We start from the raw sequence: 22,702 nt of genomic DNA, 5'->3' as shown, positions 1-22,702 counted from the left end.
AGCTGATCTCCAAATCCAATAAATCCGACCGGGGCCGTGCTTAGCGGGGTAGGTACACGGGACTCGAACTAAGGTATTCTCCGAATCAGATGAGATAGATTAGCTGCAGATCCTCTAGCTGTTGCTGGGATGGTCACTCTGGTGGGTGGGCTTCTCCGCACACTCGCATTCGCCGGTCGCGCATCACGACGGTTTAGGGAGGAGCACACCATCACCACCACTCACCTTTACAAGGTAGTAGATGTAGCCTTGCAGCTAAATAGAGTCGGCCATCGGGCAGATGCGGGAGTCTCGCCGCAAACAAATCACGCACTGGCCGCATGACATCGCACCTGCCGACCGCTGACTTACGGTCGTCGGTAGGTTACCCTAGGTTAGACTGACAGCCCGCAAGCGCTTACCGACGCCATGTAGGACAAGCGCTCTCATTCAACGACATTATACTTTCCACATGAAAATAAGCTGGCCAAGAGCCGTGCACAAGGCTCGTGGCGTGGCGGTGCCAGCGAGCGAGACACATTGCATTACCCCACACTTTGGCTGCGGGAGGTGAGATGGGAGGCCTGTGACGATGAGGTCATGTTGCCTATGGAGTGCAGGGATGAGTGATTCCGGTCGTGGATTGGGTGAGATGTGGCCTATCGGGTTGGTTGTTTGTGTTGGTACTCCGTATACACTGCATATTTAGTCTCGGCTTAGGCATGTCGACATATACGGAGTAAGGCGGAGGTAGTGAAGGAACGAAGGGAGAGAATCCGGGAGGCAACGAGTCGTATTAATAACGACTAAACCACCTAAACCAAAATTACCTTCGGATTGCATGGCACAACTGCCATGCCCGACTTTTGGAGACAGAAAATGACGGAATCTGCAGTTCCCGTCTTGCCTGACATTCTCACTCACAGAGAATCTAGTATTCCTCGGAGCCGCCAGAACCCTTACCACCCGGGCCCGAGTCGTTGGCCGAGTCATTGATTGCAACGCACTAGCCACAGTTAGCTCTCCCCTCGTCCATCAGAAAGAACAGAAAGGAAAACACATACAGTTTCCACTCATCAGAACAGCACGCAATGATGCTCTTGCAGACGGGGCCGCTCTCGGTGTGGTCAACCAGACCTATAACGCGTTAGCAACCGCACCCTTCCAGAGCCCAAGTAGACATAGTAAAGGCTGTACATACCAAGAAGACCCAAGTCGTTATTCAGACTGGCCTTGGCAGGCACAGTCCTCATTACCGTTGAGCTCACTGAGGAAACGCTTTTTGAAAAAGAAAGACAAAAAGTTGTCTTCACTGGTCTCCTGGGCAGAGCTGCAGCAGGAGTAGGAGCCTACACCGCAGGAGGAGCCTTCGCCCTGGGCGCGGAAGACCTCCGAGGTCGCGAGCTTGATGTTCGAGGAGGAGGCGCGGAGGGCCGATGCGGTGGCCGTGGCGGCGATGGCGAGGAGGGCGAGAAATTGCATTTGAGATGGGAGTTTAGATTGGAAGCAGTTGGCTTTGATTGCTTTAGATGATGGAGATGGATGAGGATGGTGATGAGTGAGGTTGATGCCGAGGCTGAAGGGGGTCTATATCGCTTTGATGTCTCTACCTCTGAGTCTCCCGAGGGTCCTCGATGTATGCGGAAACCGCAGAGATGATACTGATTGTGAATCCAGGACACGACGATTTAGATCACGACGCTCGTTTTCAGCATCTTGTCGATCGATGCTACATCTCGAGGTCCACTATACCGACAGGCCTCAAGCCACCGACCCTGTGCGCAACCGTGGTTATGCACGCCAGGCGCAGGGCCGCGAGCAGCTGTTTCGCTGAGCCCTGGGCTGCCGGGTGGGTCTCAGGCACGGGGCGACCGGGTGGCTGGATGACGGCTTGATCATTTATAGCGAGGCGTTGGATCGGCGTGGGCTAGGGTTGGTGGGCTTGTTGTGTTCTTACTCCAGCTATACCTACTTGCATCTGGAAGGGGTTAGCTATACAGTAGGTAGAGCATTGAAACACCTCGTACCTTGTTATCCATTGCAATATCGCAGAGTACCGATGTAGCTGTAGAGCCACTTGTCCCTTCGCACCTGGGCATCGATTAAGTTGAGAGAAGCACATTCCAGCCCCAGACTGCCATCGCCGGAATAGGTAGCCGGCACAATTCAACTGGTCTATGCAACTAGGTACCCACAACACGAGGATGACACAGCCGATCTCGACGTGAGCTGTCAACTGTCAGCTGTTGGTGGAGTCAGATTAGAGCATACTATAGTAGTTGGTGGCTAGTACCTGGAAGCCCTAGGACATGCCGGATGCGGCGGACGCCGCAGGACCACAGCCGTCCCAGTCGGAATGCAAGACGACCAAGACAGCGCATAGGAAGCCAAGTGAACGACGATATTCGTGTTGAATAGTGAGGTCGTTATCGCCGGAAGACACTCACTCGATCTAATTCCGAGCTCCGGTCCCAGACGCCACGGTGGTCCGGTCCAGGCGAGGCGTCACATTCCTCAGGTCCATTCCGACAGGCACACACATTTGGCAGGGCATTCCGTACTAGTCTGCCAATGTCTCATGTCAAGCACGGACTGATCAGGTCAATGATGCTTTCAAGCGCAAGCTCTGTCTTGAAACATTTTGTCCTGGGGCGAGTTGGAAGTAAATAGCATGGGCTAGGCCGGGGGTAGGACTTGTTTGTAGACAACGTAGAGTGTAGACGGACGAGATGGAATCCCTAGTTCTGGCGGCGTCTCTGCTGGCGTAGGTAAAGCCAGAACTCTACCATCCAGTAGTCTAGGTAACCGACCATCTCTCCCACCAAAGTCCGACGAGACTAGGTATGACCCTGGTCCGTCTCCCGCGAGCCTCGAAGTTCATCGTATTGCCGCGCCCGTCGATAAAGTATACTCGCAAGAGACGAGACGCGATTCAAACAACCTTCCCCTCTGCGCAGCCAATCTTTGACTCAAGCATAATAATTTATTCCATTAGAAATGGCACTTCCCGAGATTCCGATTCTCGTCCGCCCCCAGTCAAAACGCGTTGTCTAAAGACACAAGGATTGCGCGATCCCGCTTTTGCAAAATCAGGCCGAAGTACGAAGTGCAGAGCCTCATGCATGTGGAAAGATGGACAAGCATTGTCTACTGCAGCGCCGATCGAGATGGTGAGAACTGCGTCGCATCTTGCACCATCGAGAAAGCGTAAGGCGACCGAAACCTGGAGGATCGCTATCGCTATCGTTATCGCTATCGTTATCGCTATCGTTATCGCTATCGTTATCGCTATCGTTATCGCTATCGTTATTGCTATTGTTATCGTTATCGTTATCGCTATTGATGTCAAAATTGTTATCGTTATTATTGTTATTGTTATAGTTATCGTTATCTCTATTGTTATTGTTATCGTTATTGTTATTGTTATTGTTATTGTTATCGTTATCGGACTATTGGTAGTGTAGCGAAAGCCGGACTAGGCATTGCTATAACTTTCGCCATTTGCTGTTGCTATGTCGGTGTTAAGTATATGATCTTTGGATAGACCAGACTTACCCACCTAATCTTCAAGCGAGCCCAAGTACGTCGCAATACTCAAAAGAGTAGCCATGAGCAGCATAACGCAAATCCGATTCGTGCCCGGGATTGAAGGCACAGCCACAGTATACGAGTAGCCAGACAGGGCGAGTTTAAGCCGAGAATGGTGAATAATACCGATGGCAGCAGTCAATGAGTTTGATGCGATTGAGGAGATTGTGGATGGGAATTGGCCATTGCTCCGTGACACAGTGGAAGAGGTGTCGGATCACAATCGTTGCGTCGGCCGGCGGGTACTACAGCCTGGACGAGATGGACTTTTGGATCATCGGTAGACCCCTAGCAGACAACGCCGTGAAAATTTCCAGCTTAGAGCCCATGTCTCTTTCCTGGGCCAGTATTTTGCTCGCCCTGTCCGCGCGTCTTTCACCTTTCCCGTCAATGAATTGGCACAAGCAAGGTAGTGATCGGAATCGCCGCAGAATAGAGCACCAAGACTGCTAGGAAGGCGTTCGTGAAGTGCAATGCATGGCTTGACCGAACAGCTACTGACCCGCGATCCAGCCGAGATCAACCCCGACGACGACCAACGCAAGGCCCAAGCTACGCTTGCGGGGGTTGATATGCGTACAGGAATCATTAGGCCGGCATGCCAATGAATTGCCCGCGCCTAGCAGTGTGAAGATCGTGTAGCCGGTCCTTATCCTACCTGCGATGGTGGGTACGCCTGACAGTGTCCTGGCGAAGGCGATGGAGTAGGCAAAGACTGGGGTGCGCCAGGGGACCGCGGAGGTGTGCTCTATCTGAGCCGAGGGAAATAGGTAAGGTACGAGAGGAGGATCACGGGGGCGCTACTGACGGCGTTGAAAAGGTTAGCGTTTATCTTGGAGAAGCCCAGGGAATTAATTACGGTTGGCCCGTAGAGCAGCAACCCGCTCTCGGGGTTAAAGCTGATGATGGTGCACGGGGATCATGTGCAGCCAGATGCGACGGTCGGGATTGCTGCTTCTGAGTGGTTGCGGAAGGACGTGACGTCCCTGCTGTTGGCTTTGTCGCGTTGTCGGCTACGACAAGGTGCCAAAGCGAAGAATGTGACGCTCGTGCTCGGTAAAGAGCCCCCAGTAGCCCTAAATCAATGTTGCATGGGCTGGATTGCGCGGGACGATCGCGAGGAAGAGAAGGAGGATTAGAAGCGTCACATCTGTCTCGGTCGTCAGAAAGAGCCACTGCCAGTCTGCCGAGTTAGAGCCCCTGGATTCCGGCCATTTTGAGGACACCGGCAGCGACCAGCGAGACGGTTGCGGTGGCGGAGTAGTTTCTAAAGTAGAAGGCGGCGGTTCTTGACCTAGCTCTTTCTAAGTATAAAGAGTGCAAGATATACAATAGGTAGGCTCCGCGGATATAACTCCCTTGAGAAGACCGAGGAGGACACGCGTCTCGTAAAAAGAGTGGATGTTGTTGTTGTTGTTGCACAAAGACTGGGTTAGGGCGGTGATGCCCCAGACTGGTAAATCGTCCAGACTGAAGCTTCGAGCCTCAGGAGGACGAGATTCGTGGGTATTCCTGCAACCGCAATTCCAATTGACATCAGCTGGCCGCCGAAATTGACTTGATCGGAACTGACATTGAGGTTATCGGCGACGGAATCTGTCGGATTATTGGAGATGCTGTTGCGGTCGAGGTGGAGGACGACGGAAGCGGATATCAACGGTGGCGTAAGAGCGAAGCCGCCTCTGCCTGTCTTGCTGGATGTTAGCGTGAATGGGTCAAGGCTGGGAAAATACTCACTTTCGCAGAACGGTGTTAACTTCGGTATCTGCTCACGTTGCAGAAGTATCAGCTGGACCATCTTTTCCATGGCAAAACGGCTTTCAGGCCATCCTTACATCTTCGCAGGCTTGTGTTTGCAACTTCAACTCGCTAGTTATCCCGACAATATCTCTTGCGACTTACGCAGTCTGCGAAATGACGATACCTAGAACCTCTCGGTGCATCGCGTCGGAGGTGAGCGTCCGGGTTCACAGAGTCATCAAGAAGTCGCGGAGTCTGCGATTAGTTCTTCCACGGAAGGCTGAAGCAAGTACTTATCAGATACCTCACGGTCCATCCGTGCAGGAGAGTTGCGCTTCTCCGTGCGGACTGTTCACAATCTTCCGAAAGTTGATACGAGGTACTGTACCTGCAAGCTACTTCCCATCCCCGTGTGATACGGTATGTCCCAAACTAGGTTCTCGCGGCTCCGTCAAAGGTAGGTCGACATTCAAGGTCGCTTTCTGAAGCTAGCGGGATACGGTGTTTTCCGGAACCCCGAAGGTGTCGGTGTGACGTGATCGATGTGATGTGATCGATGTGATGTGGTCGTTGTCCTGGCCAACGCGGTAGTTCAGTTCCGCCATCGGATCAGCGAAGTCCTCTGGCCGGCTGTCCCTGCAAAGTCTCTGTGCGGTAGGATCGGGAAACGAAGACGGACGAGTGGGCGATAGAGGAAGGAGACTTTCTGCTCATTGATCTGTTGCGTCAGCAGGTTCTTGGTCTGGTTTTAACAATCCGCCGTCGGCTCAGATCATAGACGCACATATTTTCCAAATGACTTTCTTCCGGCATTTTCATGATACATGGAGGCTCCGCGAATCCAGGCGTATATTCCACCGCAGAGGTACACAGTGACTTGGCGTTGTGCGAGGTGAGGCCGAACCAGGTATCAAATCCGCGACCTAAGGGATACCGACCGCGGATATCGCCGAAATGCCATTTGCCATGAAGCACTGTCGGGAGTCGTTGGCTCCAGGTGTTCGGCCAGAGTCTGCTCCCACTCCGCAAGTCCTGTGGGAAGCCCGCTAGGACTAACTGCCTGCAGCCGGTACCGATTGAGCGTCGTTCCGTCATCGGCGAGCGGATAGGACTGACAGTCGCTTTGACATTGAAGTTGTGGTTCGTGGAGGATCTCTTTGTCGATCCGGGGAACGCTGCGCCGCGAAGAATGCCGCTGCTGTACCGGTAGCACAGCCGAGAGTGTCAGCGAGAACGGGTACGATGTTCGATTGATTCGGTTGCGGGGCATTGCCTGACTGTAGCTGTGCTCGCGTCCGTTGCACTTCGAGAGGTAGCCGAATCGTGGAGGGATGGGTTGGGAGGATGGCAAAGATGGGTCATGGAGGAGCACGAGAGTCTGATACGGTAAGGAAATATGAGTGAAAAGCAAATGCAGTGTTCAAAACAGACGCCTGCAAGCTTGTTGGTGGTCTCTAGTCGCTGCATCGGCTCGTCAGGCGGCGAGAATGATTGCATGGCGGAGGCGGAGCCCCTGCAGCGCTGATCTTCCAATGAAACGGACCAGAGGCAACGGTTTATGCAGTTGAGCCTTGCAAGGTGCCATCTTCAGAGGTCTGGGCGCAAAGATCAACAAACAGCTCCGATTGAGCGATGACATCGGGAACACACTGCTGCCCTGACTTTGCGGACCTTTTGCTGGGTGCATCAGGCCAATGTTGTTCCTTTACTCTTAGTGGTCTTTCTCTGACCTCTTGCATGCCTGCAAATGCTGTGTGGTGCGACAGCCAGTGTAGTAATCCCAAGTTGCCAAAACTAAGAGCCTACGGAGTTCTCGTAAAGCACTTCTGCATGATAGCTCACTGCTCCTTTGGGCTTCACAACCATAGATTCCGATCATGAGTCTCACCCAAGGTGTATTGTGGACGAATCATGCTCAGTAAAGAGGCCAGCGCCGGATTGGTATTGGGAAAGCAGAATTGCTAGCCTGAGCTTTGCCCGCATGTTGCGCCTCTTAGGGAGGCAAGAAGGAGCATGTTGGTGATGCGGCGGAGGACGTAGATGGAGTTGAATGACTTCTGCTACTTTCCTGCTTGGGACTCCTACGACTCTACGACTCTACGACTCTACGGCTCTACGGCTCTACGGCTCTACGGCTCTACGGCTCTACGGCTCTACGGCTCTACGGCTCTACGACCCCACGACTCCTACGGCGCAATGGAAACGGTCTTTGAAGATCCAAAGGAGAACGCAGCAACAACGATCCAATTTAGGTAACAAAATGAACAAAACAGACAAAATGAATGTGCAATCTCAGTACAAAAACAAGCAAAACAGAACTGGGTTTCCCAAAAGATAAAGGCTCTGGCGCGAGTTCACGGCGACAACGACCGCTCAATGGAACCTATAGTTCTGCTGGCTGGCACCATTGGCGCCGTTGTTGGCGCCGTTGTTGGCACCGGTGTTGGCACCGGTGTTGGCACCGGTGTGGTGGCCGGATCCCAGTTCTCTTCTCGGGAAGGTCCCAGCAGCGGAATGGGCAATGGCCGACTGGGTGGCGGCAGACTGAGTCCAACTGCCGGAGAAGCTTGAGGCAGTGATACCGGTGTTCGTGTAAGCATTGCCAAATGGAGTGACTCCAAGGAACTGGTTATTCATCCCGGTTTGGCTGTGCGGGTTGCGAACGACGCGGTCCATCTGGGCGGCGGGATAACTGGTGGGCGCTTGCTGGGCGGCGTTGGTGCTGCTTAAGCTGTACTCTTGCCGGGCTTGATAGAGCATCCTATTGCCATCTTTCTCGTGGATGTCCGTCTGGCTGACGGAGGCCCATTGTGTAGACCCCTCATTGTTGTTCACAAAGCCCCGCTCGTAACTGATTTTGGAGCCTACCCTCTGTGGGGAGCGGCTGCGTTTGTTGCCACCGGCATTGGAATTGTTGTTTGACATATTGTTTGGCGTGCACAATTGGACGATGAGCTTGGACGAAGGAGGGAAGGGAGGAGGGTGATCGAACGTTTGGAAGGGTACGGATAAGAGTGGCAGATGGTTGAAGCGAGAGAAGCTAGCAGTGAGACTGGATAAGTTAGCCAATGTACACGAGAGGAAATGGCACGGCTGATGATGGAAGACATGAACATACCTGGAATTGTTGGTTGTGAGGAGGAAGGTTGATGTTGAGAGGAATTGGGGGCAAGCCTGGCAATTATTTATCAACCAGATAGAGGGAGACTTCGCATGACCCAAACTCTGCATAGTCCTTGGGAGATGCGGATTTAATGACAGCAAGACATGGCGTTGCGGGACCGCATACACGTAGCAGTTGGTAAGACATGCAACTCAGTGTTGGTGCTGCTGGAGGCTTCCTTGGTCCCATGCTCTGCGGCCCATTCTCTGCGGCAACCCGCGCTGCGGACATGGACATGGGAGGCCTTATTCCAAAGTATTTTTCCAAGGACAGGATAAGAGCACTTCCCTGAACCGTCATGTCTTAGCTGTGCATTCTAGAGCAGTCCATTATCTCATGAAGAGTCTAGGAAGGATGGTAGGTGGGGGTGATATTTTCCAGATACAAGCCAACACAGATAAGATGAATATGAAGTAGACTAACTCAAATGTACTAGACACAAGACTAAACAACAAAGCTCCCCTCTTCTAGGAGGGTCTTTGACAAGGAATGGGAATCGCAAATCGGCGCCTCCGTCAAGCTTCCGCCTTAGCTTCTGCCTCAGCTTCTGCCTCAGCTTCCGCCTCATCCAGTTTCAAGAATGTCCAGAACCTTTGCAACGCCTGCAAGTCTCCCTCCTTCGTCAGCGCGAGCTCATCATCGATCCAACCATCACTCACTCCCCCTTCGAAATCGAAAAGAACCGCGTCACCGTTTTCGTCAATCATTACATTGTCCGCTTTGGCATCTCCCCAAATCTTTTTCTCGCGATGGAGAGTGTGGACAGCATCAGAGATCTGCTCGTACCACCGTCTGCGATCAGAAAGGCTCGGGCTTAGCTCGAAAGACTCAGTACCATAATTCCCAAGCAGATGGCAAATCGGAATCTTGGTCATTAGTAGCCCTCCCCATTCGGTATCGATACCCAGGAGGCCTATAAATCTTGGTGCGCGTATATTGGCGTGGGCGCAGAACAGGAGGCCCGCTACCTCACGCATTAAACTGTGATACGTTTTCGAAATTTTGTAGATCAAGGGCTCACTGATGCCGTCAATCTCAACTTCGAAGATCAGCTCCTTTGCAGTATTGACGCGGAAGTTCTTGACATCTGACAGCTTCCATACCGGACAGGTGATTGGATGGCGTTCTTTGACCATGTCCCAGTCGATAGGTCTGCGTTCCGAATCGGCTCCTGCAGGTGGGTGGGGCTCAAGGGTCGCGGTTGCAGGCACGAGGCGGAAACCGGTCAATCCGCGGTGCAAAAAGGTCTCTAGGTCATTCCGGATGGGATTCTTCTTTGCTTCTTCCCAGAGCGGCTGGCAGATGGGCTCGAGGAGGACTGCAAGGTCCTTGTCGCGGTCACGGACGTGAAGATCGATAAATTCGTGTGCAATCGTGCGCTCCAGCTCTTGATCTTTGTACGGATTTTCGATGACGATGCAGTATAGGAAACCCCTCGCCCTCAGGGTAATGTAAACAGTTTCCAGAGTCCCTTTACTTGCTAGATGTCCTGCGCGTGCCATTTCAACCGTGTCGTGGTCCATCTCCTGGAGTGACAGAAATGGCCCGCGACTAGATAACACGTAACTATGCCAATTTTCTACATTTCCTTAGCCGCAATGTCAACAGGTCAATTGACATCGAGGTACTTACCCCAGTGTTTTTCGCGGACAAACTTCGAGATTGATTCGATCTCGTCTTCAGAAGCCTCGGCTCTGGTCGTCTCCGGGTTCTCCGTAGCGGCATCGTGGGCAGGAGGGTCAGCGGTTTGCTCCAGTTCAGTGCCAGTCTCGGCGGAAGACCGTTCGATCTTCGGAGGGGAGGGAGTTCGTGGGTTATCCAGAGCCTTTTTTGCCTTTCTCTTTTTGCTCGCGTCGGTTTGGGCTGAGGGACTGCCATCACAAGGCGCCGCCTGGGCGGCTAGAAAGTCTCATTAGTTTGATTCCCGTTGCGCGTTGGCGAGCAAGCGATGAATGACTCACTAGGTGTGGTTTCTCTCGATTTTCTCGGCATTTGATAGACAGCGAAGGGGGGCGAAATTTGGATTAAATCGAAGTATGCTAGATAGCAGAGTTTTGAAGGTTGGATCGAATGATAGAGACGAGGCAGGGGTTTCTATAGAGTCGGGCCGTCGTTGATGTGCGAGGATAAGACCAATTCTTTGGGCCAAAGACTCTCCACTGAAACGAAACGGAAAGAAGATCCAAAACGGCTTTGAAGGAAGACTTGCAAAAGGCCTCGAGCTTTTACGAACAGAAATAGACCACCGTGCTTTGTTAACCGTGGACCGAAGGACACCAGAGATCGGCTCTCAAAGAACAACAAACCAAACTGAAACGATGGCTTTGACAAGACAAGAGAGGAGAAGGAATACGCAAAGCCATTTCGTTTCATTTCACTCCTCTGGCACCGGCAACTGCAAATAGTCTATCATCGCTGGCAAAGGTGCGGGTAAAGGTTCGATGCAGTGGCGTCATGCCTTGTTGCTCAGCATTCTCACTTCTGGTTTTTTTTTTTTTTTGTTTCTCCTATCGAATTTCCTTGTGATTCTCTATTTTGGGGTGTCTTTTTTTTCTGTTTCCGTCCATTCAAACACCTTGTCACCATCGTTTGACTTTGATCAACGTATTGGCTATTTTTGTTTTGCGTGCTGCATGCACCAACCAGCTGATTGGTCGGGGCGCCAGACCTACTCACTATATCGGGAAGGAGCAGATGTTAGCTACAGAGCATAGCAAGCGAGGAGTAAGACATAGCCGACTGATGGAAAGCCGAACCTGGTTTGACCGTTGAACAGCGCGAATATATACCCAATCGGGGCCGTAAGGGTGCGTCCTTTGGGAATCTAGCCACCAACGGGTCCACAACCATCACGGCCAGACCGTTGAGGTAAAGAAGGTTCATGGACCATGCTTGGACTGGTAGCGTACCTAGCGGTGGCCTCTGATCCTTTGCGACAAGGTGTACTGGCAGTATGTAGGTGGCTTGCGGCCACGTATGTGAACCAGACCTCCAAGCCCTCAATGATGGATTAGAAGGCCTCGTGACACCACGGCTGAATGCACCAAGTGGCTCCATCTCATGAGCCTAGCTGCCGTATTCAGGGTCAACCCAACAGTGGGGGCTGCAGTTGAGACCTGACCTGGTGACGGAGTTTTGGAATTCGGAAACGAGGATCGCCACCTGCAGCGCAGACGCAAGCCAGGCTGCCAGAGAAAGTCGGCGTGTTAGGTTGCGGACATCCACATCGGTGAACCTCCAAAGGCTGCTCATTGGAGGTGTCTTGCAGTGATCGTTTGGCGGCTTCGTTTTCCGGTTTCGGTGGAAGTGCGCTGTCAGGGGAAGGCGCGTTGGGAAGGAAACGAGCACCAGGTCAGAGACCGGAAGGAACAGGCGCAGCCATGGTCATCTGCTATCCGAGAAATTAGTCTAATTGATTGGGAGTAGATGGACCTTTCTCAGGAACGGATGGACTTAGACCGGTGAGGCTGAGAGACAACACGCCTTCAGAGGCGGCGAGACCATCTCAATCCAGCCGGAAGAGCCTTCACATTTTCAGACTCCTGGTCCCAAAAACGCCACCGAACGCTTCTCCGCTGAGAGGACATTGCCTTGTGGGGCTGTGTAACTCATCGCTATAAGTGATTGGGTCACTTGGCCATCGCGAACCGGAGATCGGTACTTGTCTGCTTACCGTGGTGAGAAGAATCGGGCAGTAGCACCATTACATCCGGCTGCCTGGCTGGCAAGCTTGCTCATTGAGACTCAGCACAGCCCCAGTACGGCGGCCGATAGCGAGGGAACATACCCAAAAGTCTCAAATATGTCTTGGGACTTTTTGTGTCACATCCCCGGTGGCATATGCAGCCTCGTCCAAAATCAGGCAGTGGGGGTCTTGGGCTACCTAGAATAGCTGCACGGCTCCCTCTGTGGTTGGGTGCATTAGTCCAAGCTTGTAGTATGATAGCAGAAGAGATCCGTACCATAGAACCGTGCATTGCTCTTTGCCTTGGCTCGACCAGAGTCGGAGGGTATCGAAGATGAAGGAATAGATGGTTGTCGCATGTGGGATTCGCACCTGTAACAAAATTATAGAGGCGGAGAGTAAAAAAGCTCGCAACCCAGGTATTCATGGGGTTGCTTCACGCCCTCTAGGGCTACCTGGGCGACGGTGCAAAAGGCATACAAGTAACAGGGATATTCCATAGAAAGTCAAGACAGTGAGGCTGCAAGGCAAACATTATTCATCTCCACTAAGCAATCATATAGATATCTCATCGCATCGAAGCACATTGCAACGCATAATCAACGCAAAGGCTCAATTTACCAACCTCAAACTGGACCGGAGCCCTACCCCCAAACCAAGACTCAACTCAAGTAGTCACACCGCAGCCCGCGGACTCGCAAGCAAGTAGAAGCCGAGGGGTCTCGTACTGAACGCTCCGTTATAGTTGACGCCCTCGTTACTCACCTTATATCCCTTGTCCGCGAGCTCGAAGTCCACCTCCTTGATCAAGCGCGCTAGAACCAACAAACTCCATTCCCACGCATATCTTGTTCCAAAGCATTGCCGCTTGCCATTGCCGAATCCCTTCTTCACGCCGGAAGGAAGGGCGTCGTACTTCTCACCAACCATTCGTTCGGGCTTGAAGGCTTCGGGATCTTCGAAAACGGCGGGGTCGCGGTTTACGGCTGTGAGGAGCGCGATGAGGGGTTGTGTGCGCGAGACCTGGTATTCGCCGCCGGCGAGGAGAACGGGCTCGTTACCCGGTGACGGGAGCGGCTCGATGTTGAAGCCGGGAGCCGTGGCCGAAAGCCGCAGGGTTTCGCGGAGGATGCCCTCGGTGTAAGGGATTTGGGATAGGTGGGCATGTTCGAAGGGCCCGGTGCCGACGACGGTGTCGAGTTCCTCGCGGGCTTTGGCGATGGCGTGGGGGTTGTTCGCGAGATAGTAGAGGCCGAAGGAGAGGAGGTTGGGCGCTGTTGCGCTGCCGATGAATATGTTGATGATTTCGTCAAGGACTTGGCTTTCCGAGAGTTTTTTGCCGGTTTCGTTGTCGACGCCGTGGAGGAGGGCATGTAGCATATCTTTGGGCCCTCCGTCGGGGTGCTCTTCGCGACGCTTGCGCACGATCTCCGCGCCGTAGTCGCGCATTATCTTGATGTCAGAATCATAGCGCTTCTGGTGACCCATGAGCCAGGTCAGGAACTTCGGTCGCGAGCTGCGCTTCATCGCTTCCATGGTCGCATTCTGGCACGAGGCAATGACGGCCGGCTCAGTACCGTTCATGATAGCCATCTTCTGGTGGAAAAACGCTAGCATATTCGCCTCGTGGTTGCTCCGATCGAGATCATTCGTCACGTTAACGCGCTGCTTCGGAGAAGCCGTCCACTTTCTGATCAAATCATCACTTGTCTCTCGCATCTCGTTGAAAACACCCTCTATCGCCTCTGGAGAGACAAGCGGCTTCATGATACGGTGCGCAATTCCCCAGATTTCGTTCTCGGAGTGGTAAGCCGTGAAGAGCGAGTCATGAACCGCCGCGCGGATTTCGATGATGGGGCCCGTCACACATTTTCGGAATCGCGTCTCGTCGCAAATCTCTTCGAGGAGGGCGGCGGAGGTCACGAAAACAATATCGTGGCCGAGAATACTGATTTTGAAGATCGGGCGGTTCGATGGCGAAGCTGCGGCGAGCTTGTTGAATGAGCCCCAGGGGTTCTTGGAGTCGAGGGCGAAAAGGTTGCCCAGGACTGGGAGGCCTTTCGGTTGCGGGATCGGCGTAGGCATTATCGCAGTGAAAAACTGTAAACAGAGAGTCGTCAATTAAGTAGTAAGGTATAGATGGGATGGGCGCAAGCGAACCGTGGAAGAACAGACTTCAGATCTCGGTTCCCGGGGCAGCTCAGCTTTAAACCACAGCCATGACGATGATCATGCAGAGCTCGAATAATCAGCGGCTTGATTCGCCCGGCCTCGCTCGGTGTTTCCTGAATCTTTAACTCGGCCCTTCGCATCATTGGGCGGCCAAGAGATCGTCACACAGATCATGGGTTCGTCCGGGACGAGTGACGCTTAGCGGCGTGGGTCGAAGCTGCAGACTCTGCGTGAATGGCCGGATGGCGGCGCTGGCTGGCTGAGCTGTCATCTCGGCCCCAGTGATCGATCGACTATCGATGAGCTGAGGTTTGGAAGGAAGAGCTCAAAAGATCGCTGAAGAGGGGCTGGTAAGGAGGTAGACGTGACAGCCTGAGACTTCGGGCAGGAGTATTGGATTGGGCTTAGCGGCATCCTGCCACCCTGTCCAGCGAGAAATCCACAGCCGATCCCAGTGACGTCCTCGTACCACCTCAGCATGCAAGGGGGCCTGGACAGTGCTCTGATGCTTTCTACCCCAGGTTCGAGGTGGTAGGAGAAGAGAGGGCGTGAGCAGCCAGGAATCAAAGCAAAAGTCTTTAGTGCCGATTCCAACACTGTTCTCGACATATGCACCAGACTTCCGCATCAAACCATGGGCGAGTTTCATCCCCGGCATGCGTCTCGGTGACCGAAGACATTGTGACAGTACATTGATGCGCACGGTGAGTGGATGTACCAGTCGCTAAAATGGCCAAGGGCCAGGTGTGGCAGTGGTGGAATAGTCAGTGTTTGAATCACCGGTATGAGCCCGTTGGTGTTGGTTCTCGCTTGTCGCGGCGACTGGAGGTAGCGTACGCTTTTCCCTTAGCCCTCCACCCTTCAACTAAAGCACCTCCTTTTCGCTGTCGCTGAATTATCGCAGGAGCCAAGTAGCGCCGACAATACCCAAGGAGCACCCGGCAACCGGAGGACGTGGTAAACCTCCATGTGAAGCAATATACGCCCAAGAACTAGACCCAGTCCCAGCAGACGCTGTTACTGTCATTGCCACGCATGGGGTTGCTCTGCCGAAGGTGAGCTGCAGTGCATTCTACTGATCAAGTCAACCGTCGCATAAACTGGAGCTTACCATACTATCTGAGGTACCGTAGGAGCTATACGAGCCTTACCCATTCCACTCTCCTTCCCGGCACCGTTCCTAAAGCAGAGCTATAGGGAGGCTCCTGTCTAGACCAGCCTGCGACCTCTTAATGGTCAACCACTTCCGCACCGAGATGCCGCGCCCTCTGGTCTCGGCCATAGCTTCGGTGGGACCATCATGTTCGTGCCCCCAACCTGTCCTCTTCGCCCTGAGTAGCAGCCCCAACTAACCAACCCACCCCAGCACAAGCCTCGCCTACCTCCACCTGCGCCTCTTCACACTCCTCCTTGTCGACCCAGTAATCCAGCTCTCCCCGCCCTCAATGGCCCTGGACACCGACTCCAACCGCCCCAGCGTAATAAACTACACGCTCTGGCGCGACGACATCTGGGTAAACCGCGACGCAGCAGTCCGCGCACACGCCTCCTTCCGAAAGAGCTGGGATCCACGATGCGTAGAGCGCAGGGCGCGCTTCGGGTTCCGCGAGCTGCCGACGGCGCTGCATCCGGATGTCGACGCCGTAAGGGCGCGGATGGGCTTTGGACTATGGACGAGGACGCCCGTGACGCTGTCCACGACGAAACAACACGAGCTTCTCGGGTAACTCAGACAGAACTTCTCTGCTCGCTCGTCCGTTACCGGGCGGAGGGAGATACCGCGGTACATGCACGCGGATCTGGACCCTCTATTCGCGGGGAGGCCGCTTTATCGATCCGAGGCGCGGAGTACGTTTCATCGTTTGCTGGGTTTGCGGCCGTCTGTGCTGTGGGTGGTGGGCGTTCGTCGTTTTTGAATCTGGATGAGATTCGTGAGGGGGTTCGGCCTTGTAAGACAGAGATTGGGGGGAATGGGGGCTTGGCGGAGGAAAGGGTGAGGGAGGTGTTTCTGCCGGGGGTTATGCATCTTATGCCGTTTCAGGAGGCGAAGGCTGTGATGGAGCCTTGTGTTGAGTGGATGGAAAGTGAGATAGAGAGGTTTCGGGTGCTGGAGAGGGAGTTTGAGGGAGAGAGAGAAGTCATCTTGTGGTCGAGGAGAAGTGGTATAGGGTGTTGAAGCCGTTCCAGTCTTCTGTTGGGAGGGGGAAGGAAAGCTGTAGTTTGTTGTTCGGGTTATGCTGTCTATGTTGAGTTTTGTGTCTGCGCGGCGAAATGGGCAGAGCATAAACCAGCCATCATATTAAAGGCCATCCAAGGTAGATCAAGAGTCCGGACTGCAGATCGACTTTCCTTGTTATCGATTTCCCGATGAGTGTAAGTTTCACAGTTCACAAATGCAACGGCGCGGAATAAGCAATTGGTGCGTAATATGATAAAAATCATGATGGGCCCTGATCTGCTAGCCGCCCATGGCCGGTATATCATATCCTAACCGTTGAAGTTGACGTTGACGCCCTGGACTATTGCAGTACGCCAGAGTCCTGGACCTAGAGCCATGAAGAGCGACTTCAGTATCTCTGGCTCTTAGGGCATGCTTGCCAGGCCAAGCTGGACAATTTCAGTTTTTTTAGAAGTTAGGGTCTCTTCCAGACATCCGAAGAGCTCGTCCTATCCTGGTCGTCCACAATATGTCTGTCCTTGAACTCAGCGGCCGGGCAATATGAGAACAACGAGCCTGGCGCGAGGGGGGCTCTCATCGAGCATAGCAGAGCGTTGATCTCGGCTCGTGAAACTCCTCAGACCTAGGGAGACGATGCCGATTGACAGAGGACGCAGACTTATCTCCAACTTATAAAAAGAGAAAGAACCCAGACCACAAAACACAGTCTGTCACCATCAAACTAGGCATAAGTGATTTCTGGAATGAATTCCCGTTGGTATGTATCGGCTATACCTCACTGGAGACAAGAAAGTGAGTATGACTTTCATAGGAATGCAGATATATGGCTTAGCCAATAGACATCTGGTTAAACCAATAAGCCTGGAACATCGGCTTCAGGTTCTTCGAGGTGCCGAGTGGGATTGTCCTCCAAATCACCTAATGAACCGGATAACTTTCTTAGCGCGACTAAGTAAATAAGATAACTTTTTAATAGAGCCCTGTTTCGGCCCTGTTATATAACTTGCCTAGTAATTTACTAGTAAAATTATTTTTTAAGGCTTAACCTTAGCTAAATAAAATAGTATTATTATTTAATAAAATTAATTTTTTATAATCCTAATTAAACTAAGTATTTTAAAGCTATTTTAAATATTTAAAAGTTATATTTATGTTAATAAAATGTAGGAATTTTATTAATTAATTTAAAAAAAGGTAATTATTTAAAATAAATAACTTTATATATGTGCCGCGTGCCTGTAAAAGCTTTATATATTTATTAGTTTTTTTTAATATAGCTAAATTAAGGCTATTTAAAGCTAATATTATAGTAAAGGTAATTAAAATAATAATAATTTATAAATTTTTTAATATTTATTTTTTAATTCTAGGGATTTTTATAAATATTAAGTAGGTAATAATATTAATATATAAACTTAATATTAAAGGCTATTATAATATTTTTATTATATAATATATTTTAATATAACTTTATAAAGCTTTAATATTTTAGCCTAGGTATTTTTTTTATATAAAACTTTTATAAAATAAAAATAATTTTTTATACCTAGTAATATTTTTTTTAATAATTTTTTAATAATTTTTTAATATTTAATTTTAGTATTATTAGCCAAGCGGCCTTTAATTTTTTATATTATTTTTTTTATATTTTTTTTTATTATTTTTTTTAGTTTTTTATTAGTAAGTGGTGGGAGATTTAACTTTATAAATTTAGGGGGAACTTAAAAAGGTTTTAGTTTATATAAAAAGCTTAAAAAAAAACTTAGTATTAACTTTAAAGGTAAAAAAGGCGTAAAAGTAGGAATTTAAAATAAAAAAGTAAAAATTTAAGGTAAAAAAAGTATAAAAATAAAAATTTAAGGTGGAAAAGGCATAAAAGTAGGAATTTAAAATAAAAAAGGCGGAAAAGTAGAAATTTAAGGTAGAAAAAGTATAAAAGTTTATAATAAAAGGGTAATATATTAAAAATTATAAAAAGTTTTTATACACCTGCTAGCCTTTAAAATAATAATATATTAATTAAATTTAAATAAAGGGTAATCCTAACTATGCTATGTATAACTAAGTTTATAATATTTATTATAATAAATACTTTTTATTATTTTATACCGGGCGGCGGTAAATTAATTTTTTTAGTATTTTTAATAATTTTAATATTTTTAAATTTATTTTATTTTAGGCCGCCCGTGGTATATTAAATATAAAAATACTTTATATTTAAATTTTTTAATTATATAACTACTAAAAATAGGCTTTAAAATATTAGTATAAGTATTTTTATAATTTTAAATATAGTAATAGTTAAAAATAAAGTTATTTTAATTTTTTTTTATTTTATATATAGCAGCCAGTGTATAACTATAAAAAAACTAGGTATTTTATTATTTTATATAATTATAAGTTCACGTAGTAAAATTAACTAAATATTTATATTTATTATATTTAACTTTTATAAGGGTGTTGCTTAATATAATAATAAATAATTTTTTTATTTACTTATTTATTTTTTTAAAAAGGCCTATAATAAAATTAATAAATATAATTAATTTAAACTTAGCCCCGTGGTGTTAATAAAAGGTTAATATAAATTTTTTTTATATAAGTTATATAGCTTTAAGCATAAATAGCTTATAATAATAAATTTATAAAAAGTTTAAAAATTTTATAATATTTAAAGTTATATAATTATATTTTAATATAGGGATAGTGTAGTAAACCTAACACTTAATAAGTAAATTATTATAAATATATTAACATGCCTTATTATTTTATATTTTAATAAAATTTTTTAAAATTTTAAACTTATTTTTAAAGCAAGCCTTTGCGTATTAAAAAAAAAAATATTTTATTATTTTATTTAGGTGCTTGTTATAGTATTACCTTATATTTTTATAAAAATATTATATATATTAAAGGCGTGTTATATTTATTAATTTACCCTTTAATATTTTTTAAAGGCCTTTTACATGGTTAAAAATAACTATAATTAAAAATATATTTAAGTTATTTTTATATAGCCTTTTTAAATAATAAATAAAGTATTTTTAGTAATTCTTTAACTTACTAAAAATAACTATAATTACTATAAAAAAAATATAATTTTTTTTATTAAGCAAGCTAGCCACAAGTAACCGTATATTTTATAAAGTTTTTTAAAAAATTATATTTAATACTATAAATTTTTAATAATATTTAAATTTTTATATAAAGGTGCTTAGTATAATAAAATAATAAATAAATATACCAAAGTATATTTTATAATATTATTACTTATTAAAATTTTTATTTATTAAGTGGGATAGCTAGGTAAGGATTTATTTAAATAAAATAACTTTATTATTATTAATTATATTATTAATCTCATTTTAAACTTTATAATTATAGTATACTATAAGCTTATAATTATAAGTTAATTTTTTTACTTTTTAAAGTGCCTTTGCAAAGGTTATTATATTATTTATTATTTATTTAATTTATAAAAAAATTAGTTATTTTATTAAAATAGCGCCTTTTTAAGGTTTTTTATAAAAATTATATAAATAATTTAAATACTATTAAATAAAAAAAAGCTTTTTTTTAGCAGCCTTTTTACTATAGTTTATTAAATTTAAACCTAGTATTTACACTTTTTTACTTTATGTGGTAGCGGATTGCACTGTATGCAGATATAAAGAGTTTTAAATTTTACTAAGTCCCGCAGAGCGGGCGAAGTACTTAAGAAGGTAGTAATATATAGTAAAACCATGGTATATAAAGTATGGTAGTAATTATTATTATATATTCCCCCCCTTTAAAAGGCTAGGTACTAGACTAACTAAATATAAATAAATAAAGTAATTTTAATGTTATAAAAAAAAAGCAGAATTACTAATAAAAAAGCATAAAAAAAAATAGAGCCGTAAACACCAAGTAAAGTTAAACTTAATACTATAATAAGGTAATAAAACGTGTAATATAACAAGGCTATAAAATAAATTCTAGCATGTTATATAAAGCCCAGGTAAAAATAAATAATAAAAAATATTATAAAATAAAGAAACTAGTGTTAAAACATAAAGTAGAGATTATAAAACTAAGTTTAAGCATGTAAAGTGGTTATTAAATTATAAAGTAATGATTAATTAAAAACTAATTTATTATTAAGGTTTGCTTGTTTAAGCTATATAGTAAAGGCTTTAAATATAAGTTAAATATTTTTATTATAATACTTAGGTTAAAAAGCCAACCCATGTAATTTATTATGCCTTATAATATATAAAGCTTTATATAACTTTAATAGTTAAGCTATATTATTTATAAATATAAACTTAAATTTAAAGCGCGACTAAAAGCATACTTTATAAATAATTATTTTAAAAGGCTATTTTTAAATATAGCTATAATTTACATCCTTTTTAATAAAATTTTTATAATACTAAGGTAAAAGGCGCTTTAATAATAGTACCTTTTAGTTTAAGATCTTGGTTTTATTTACCAGCTTTTAGGGTGTAAGTAAACTAAGAAACTTATAAATTTTTAAAAAATAGATTTACTAATTATTAATATTAAACTTGCTAGCCAGGCTAAAGCTTTAATAATATGTAATAATAAATAACACTAGATTAGTATTTAAAATTATTAACTAGTTACCTAGGTAGTTTGGGGACGCTAATTTTATTAAGTGTTTTAAATATATATTATTTTATTACTAATAATAGGTAAGCCCGAGGCCTGGAATAAAATTTAAATTTAAAGGGTTTATTATTATATTTAAATTTAGGGGATTTATAGCCGGCAGGCTAGTAAAAAAAATTTACTTAGGCCTTTTATTATTATATAACCTTAGTTTTATATATTTTAGTTTTATATATTTTAAGTAGTGTTTTAAAAGTAGCCTAAGTTTTATAAGGTTTTTAGTACTTTATTTTAATTTACTATTAAACCTAGCACATGGTTTAAATTCTAGTATTTTATTATATATTATATTTATTTATTATCTTGCTAAATAATAAACTTAAGCTTTAAAATTACCTTATAGTAGTTTAAGATTTAGCTATTAATTTTATTTTTAGCCTAATTTAAACAGCACTTTAATATATTATATTTATATTTTAAGTTTTTGTGCTTATTATATAATATACCTATGTATTATTTATTAAACTAAGTTTATTTAGTTAAAATAATAGCTGCTTATTTTTTATTTTAAGCCCTATTCAGCCTAATTACATAAAAAATATTAATATATTTTTTTATAATTAAAGTTAAAAAAATCCTTTATAAAGTAGGATTTTAAATTACTTACTTTTATAGTGCTATTACTAGCTTAACCTTTTTTATATAATAGCGCTTTTTTTATTATATAATAACTTTAATTATTTTTTTTAATAAGTTCCGCGGCTTTTAAATTTGCCTTAGCAAGGTTTAATACTATTTTTTTTAAATCTTTATTAGGGTATTTAAAGTAATAATTATTACTTATAACACCCAAGCTAGCTTTATTAAGCAGCTAGTACCCTTTATTACCTAACGCCTTAAGTATAATAAAAACTACTATAAAGGTATTTATAATATAATTAAGTTAGTTTTTATTTTTTAGCTTAAATAACATTATTATACCCTTAAATATTAGTAAGTATCTAACTTTTTATATAATAGGCACGCAAGGGGTATATTATAAAAATAGCGTAAGATTTAGCTTTATATAGCCTAGGTAATTTATATTTAACTTTTTTAATATTATATAATAAATTATAAGTAGCATGTAAACCACGGAAATTTTTATAATACTTTTATAATTAGTAACTTTAGGCTTTTTTTTTTAAAATAAGTTACTTAGTTTACTTATTTTTTTGCACGCTTAGCTTTTAATTTTATATTTATTAAAGGTTATTTAACCAAAAATAGCAAGCTATTTTTTTAGTAAACTAAAAATACCCTATTATTAATATAACTTAAATTAATAAACATGAAAGCGCGCTGCGCGCTGTAATTTAAATAAAAAATATAAAATAAAGGCGTAGTATAAAAGTAAGTTATGTTTAAATAAAATAAGGGAAGTTATGTTTTAATAATAAAGTAAAAAAATATACTTTAGTAATAAAGTAACAGGAAGATTAAGGCGCTTATAAAGTAATTATTTATAAAAACCTAAGTAAAGTATAAGATAATAATTAGGTAAAGTATAAAAAAAAAAAAAAAAAAAAAAAAAAAACTCCAC

At 45.0% G+C, this 22,702-nt stretch overlaps 5 protein-coding genes across 5 annotated transcripts; all 5 read right to left on the bottom strand.

Moving 5' to 3' along the window:
* Window positions 1-910: 910 nt before the first annotated feature.
* Window positions 911-1,461, bottom strand: DSM5745_00134 (uncharacterized protein; the record flags this gene model as incomplete). The annotated part of the gene is made up of 3 exons (XM_026742150.1): window positions 911-985; window positions 1,040-1,116; window positions 1,224-1,461. 3 exons carry the CDS (start codon window positions 1,459-1,461, stop codon window positions 911-913), a joined length of 390 nt encoding a protein of 129 aa, XP_026607995.1.
* Window positions 1,462-4,999: 3,538 nt separating this feature from the next.
* Window positions 5,000-6,804, bottom strand: DSM5745_00133 (uncharacterized protein; the record flags this gene model as incomplete). Its single annotated transcript, XM_026742149.1, has 7 exons — window positions 5,000-5,253; window positions 5,305-5,332; window positions 5,470-5,562; window positions 5,808-5,937; window positions 6,092-6,230; window positions 6,283-6,685; window positions 6,739-6,804. The coding sequence occupies 7 exons, from the start codon at window positions 6,802-6,804 to the stop codon at window positions 5,000-5,002; spliced, it is 1,113 nt and encodes a 370-aa protein (XP_026607994.1).
* An 876-nt stretch (window positions 6,805-7,680) lies between these two features.
* On the bottom strand, window positions 7,681-8,232 carry DSM5745_00132 (uncharacterized protein; the record flags this gene model as incomplete). Its single annotated transcript, XM_026742148.1, has 1 exon — window positions 7,681-8,232. One exon carries the CDS (start codon window positions 8,230-8,232, stop codon window positions 7,681-7,683), a length of 552 nt encoding a protein of 183 aa, XP_026607993.1.
* A 753-nt stretch (window positions 8,233-8,985) lies between these two features.
* DSM5745_00131 (uncharacterized protein) lies at window positions 8,986-10,462 on the bottom strand (the record flags this gene model as incomplete). The annotated part of the gene is made up of 3 exons (XM_026742147.1): window positions 8,986-10,049; window positions 10,103-10,369; window positions 10,432-10,462. The coding sequence occupies 3 exons, from the start codon at window positions 10,460-10,462 to the stop codon at window positions 8,986-8,988; spliced, it is 1,362 nt and encodes a 453-aa protein (XP_026607992.1).
* A 2,368-nt stretch (window positions 10,463-12,830) lies between these two features.
* Window positions 12,831-14,240, bottom strand: DSM5745_00130 (putative cytochrome P450; the record flags this gene model as incomplete). The annotated part of the gene is made up of 1 exon (XM_026742146.1): window positions 12,831-14,240. One exon carries the CDS (start codon window positions 14,238-14,240, stop codon window positions 12,831-12,833), a length of 1,410 nt encoding a protein of 469 aa, XP_026607991.1.
* Window positions 14,241-22,702: the final 8,462 nt, after the last annotated feature.

This window comes from Aspergillus mulundensis, assembly GCF_003369625.1.
Source record: "Aspergillus mulundensis strain DSM 5745 chromosome Unknown scaffold_0, whole genome shotgun sequence".
In the NCBI taxonomy this organism is placed as follows: domain Eukaryota; kingdom Fungi; phylum Ascomycota; class Eurotiomycetes; order Eurotiales; family Aspergillaceae; genus Aspergillus; species Aspergillus mulundensis.
The sequence above is the reverse complement of the archived record's forward strand: the minus strand, read 5'-3'. Positions and strand labels throughout refer to the sequence as shown.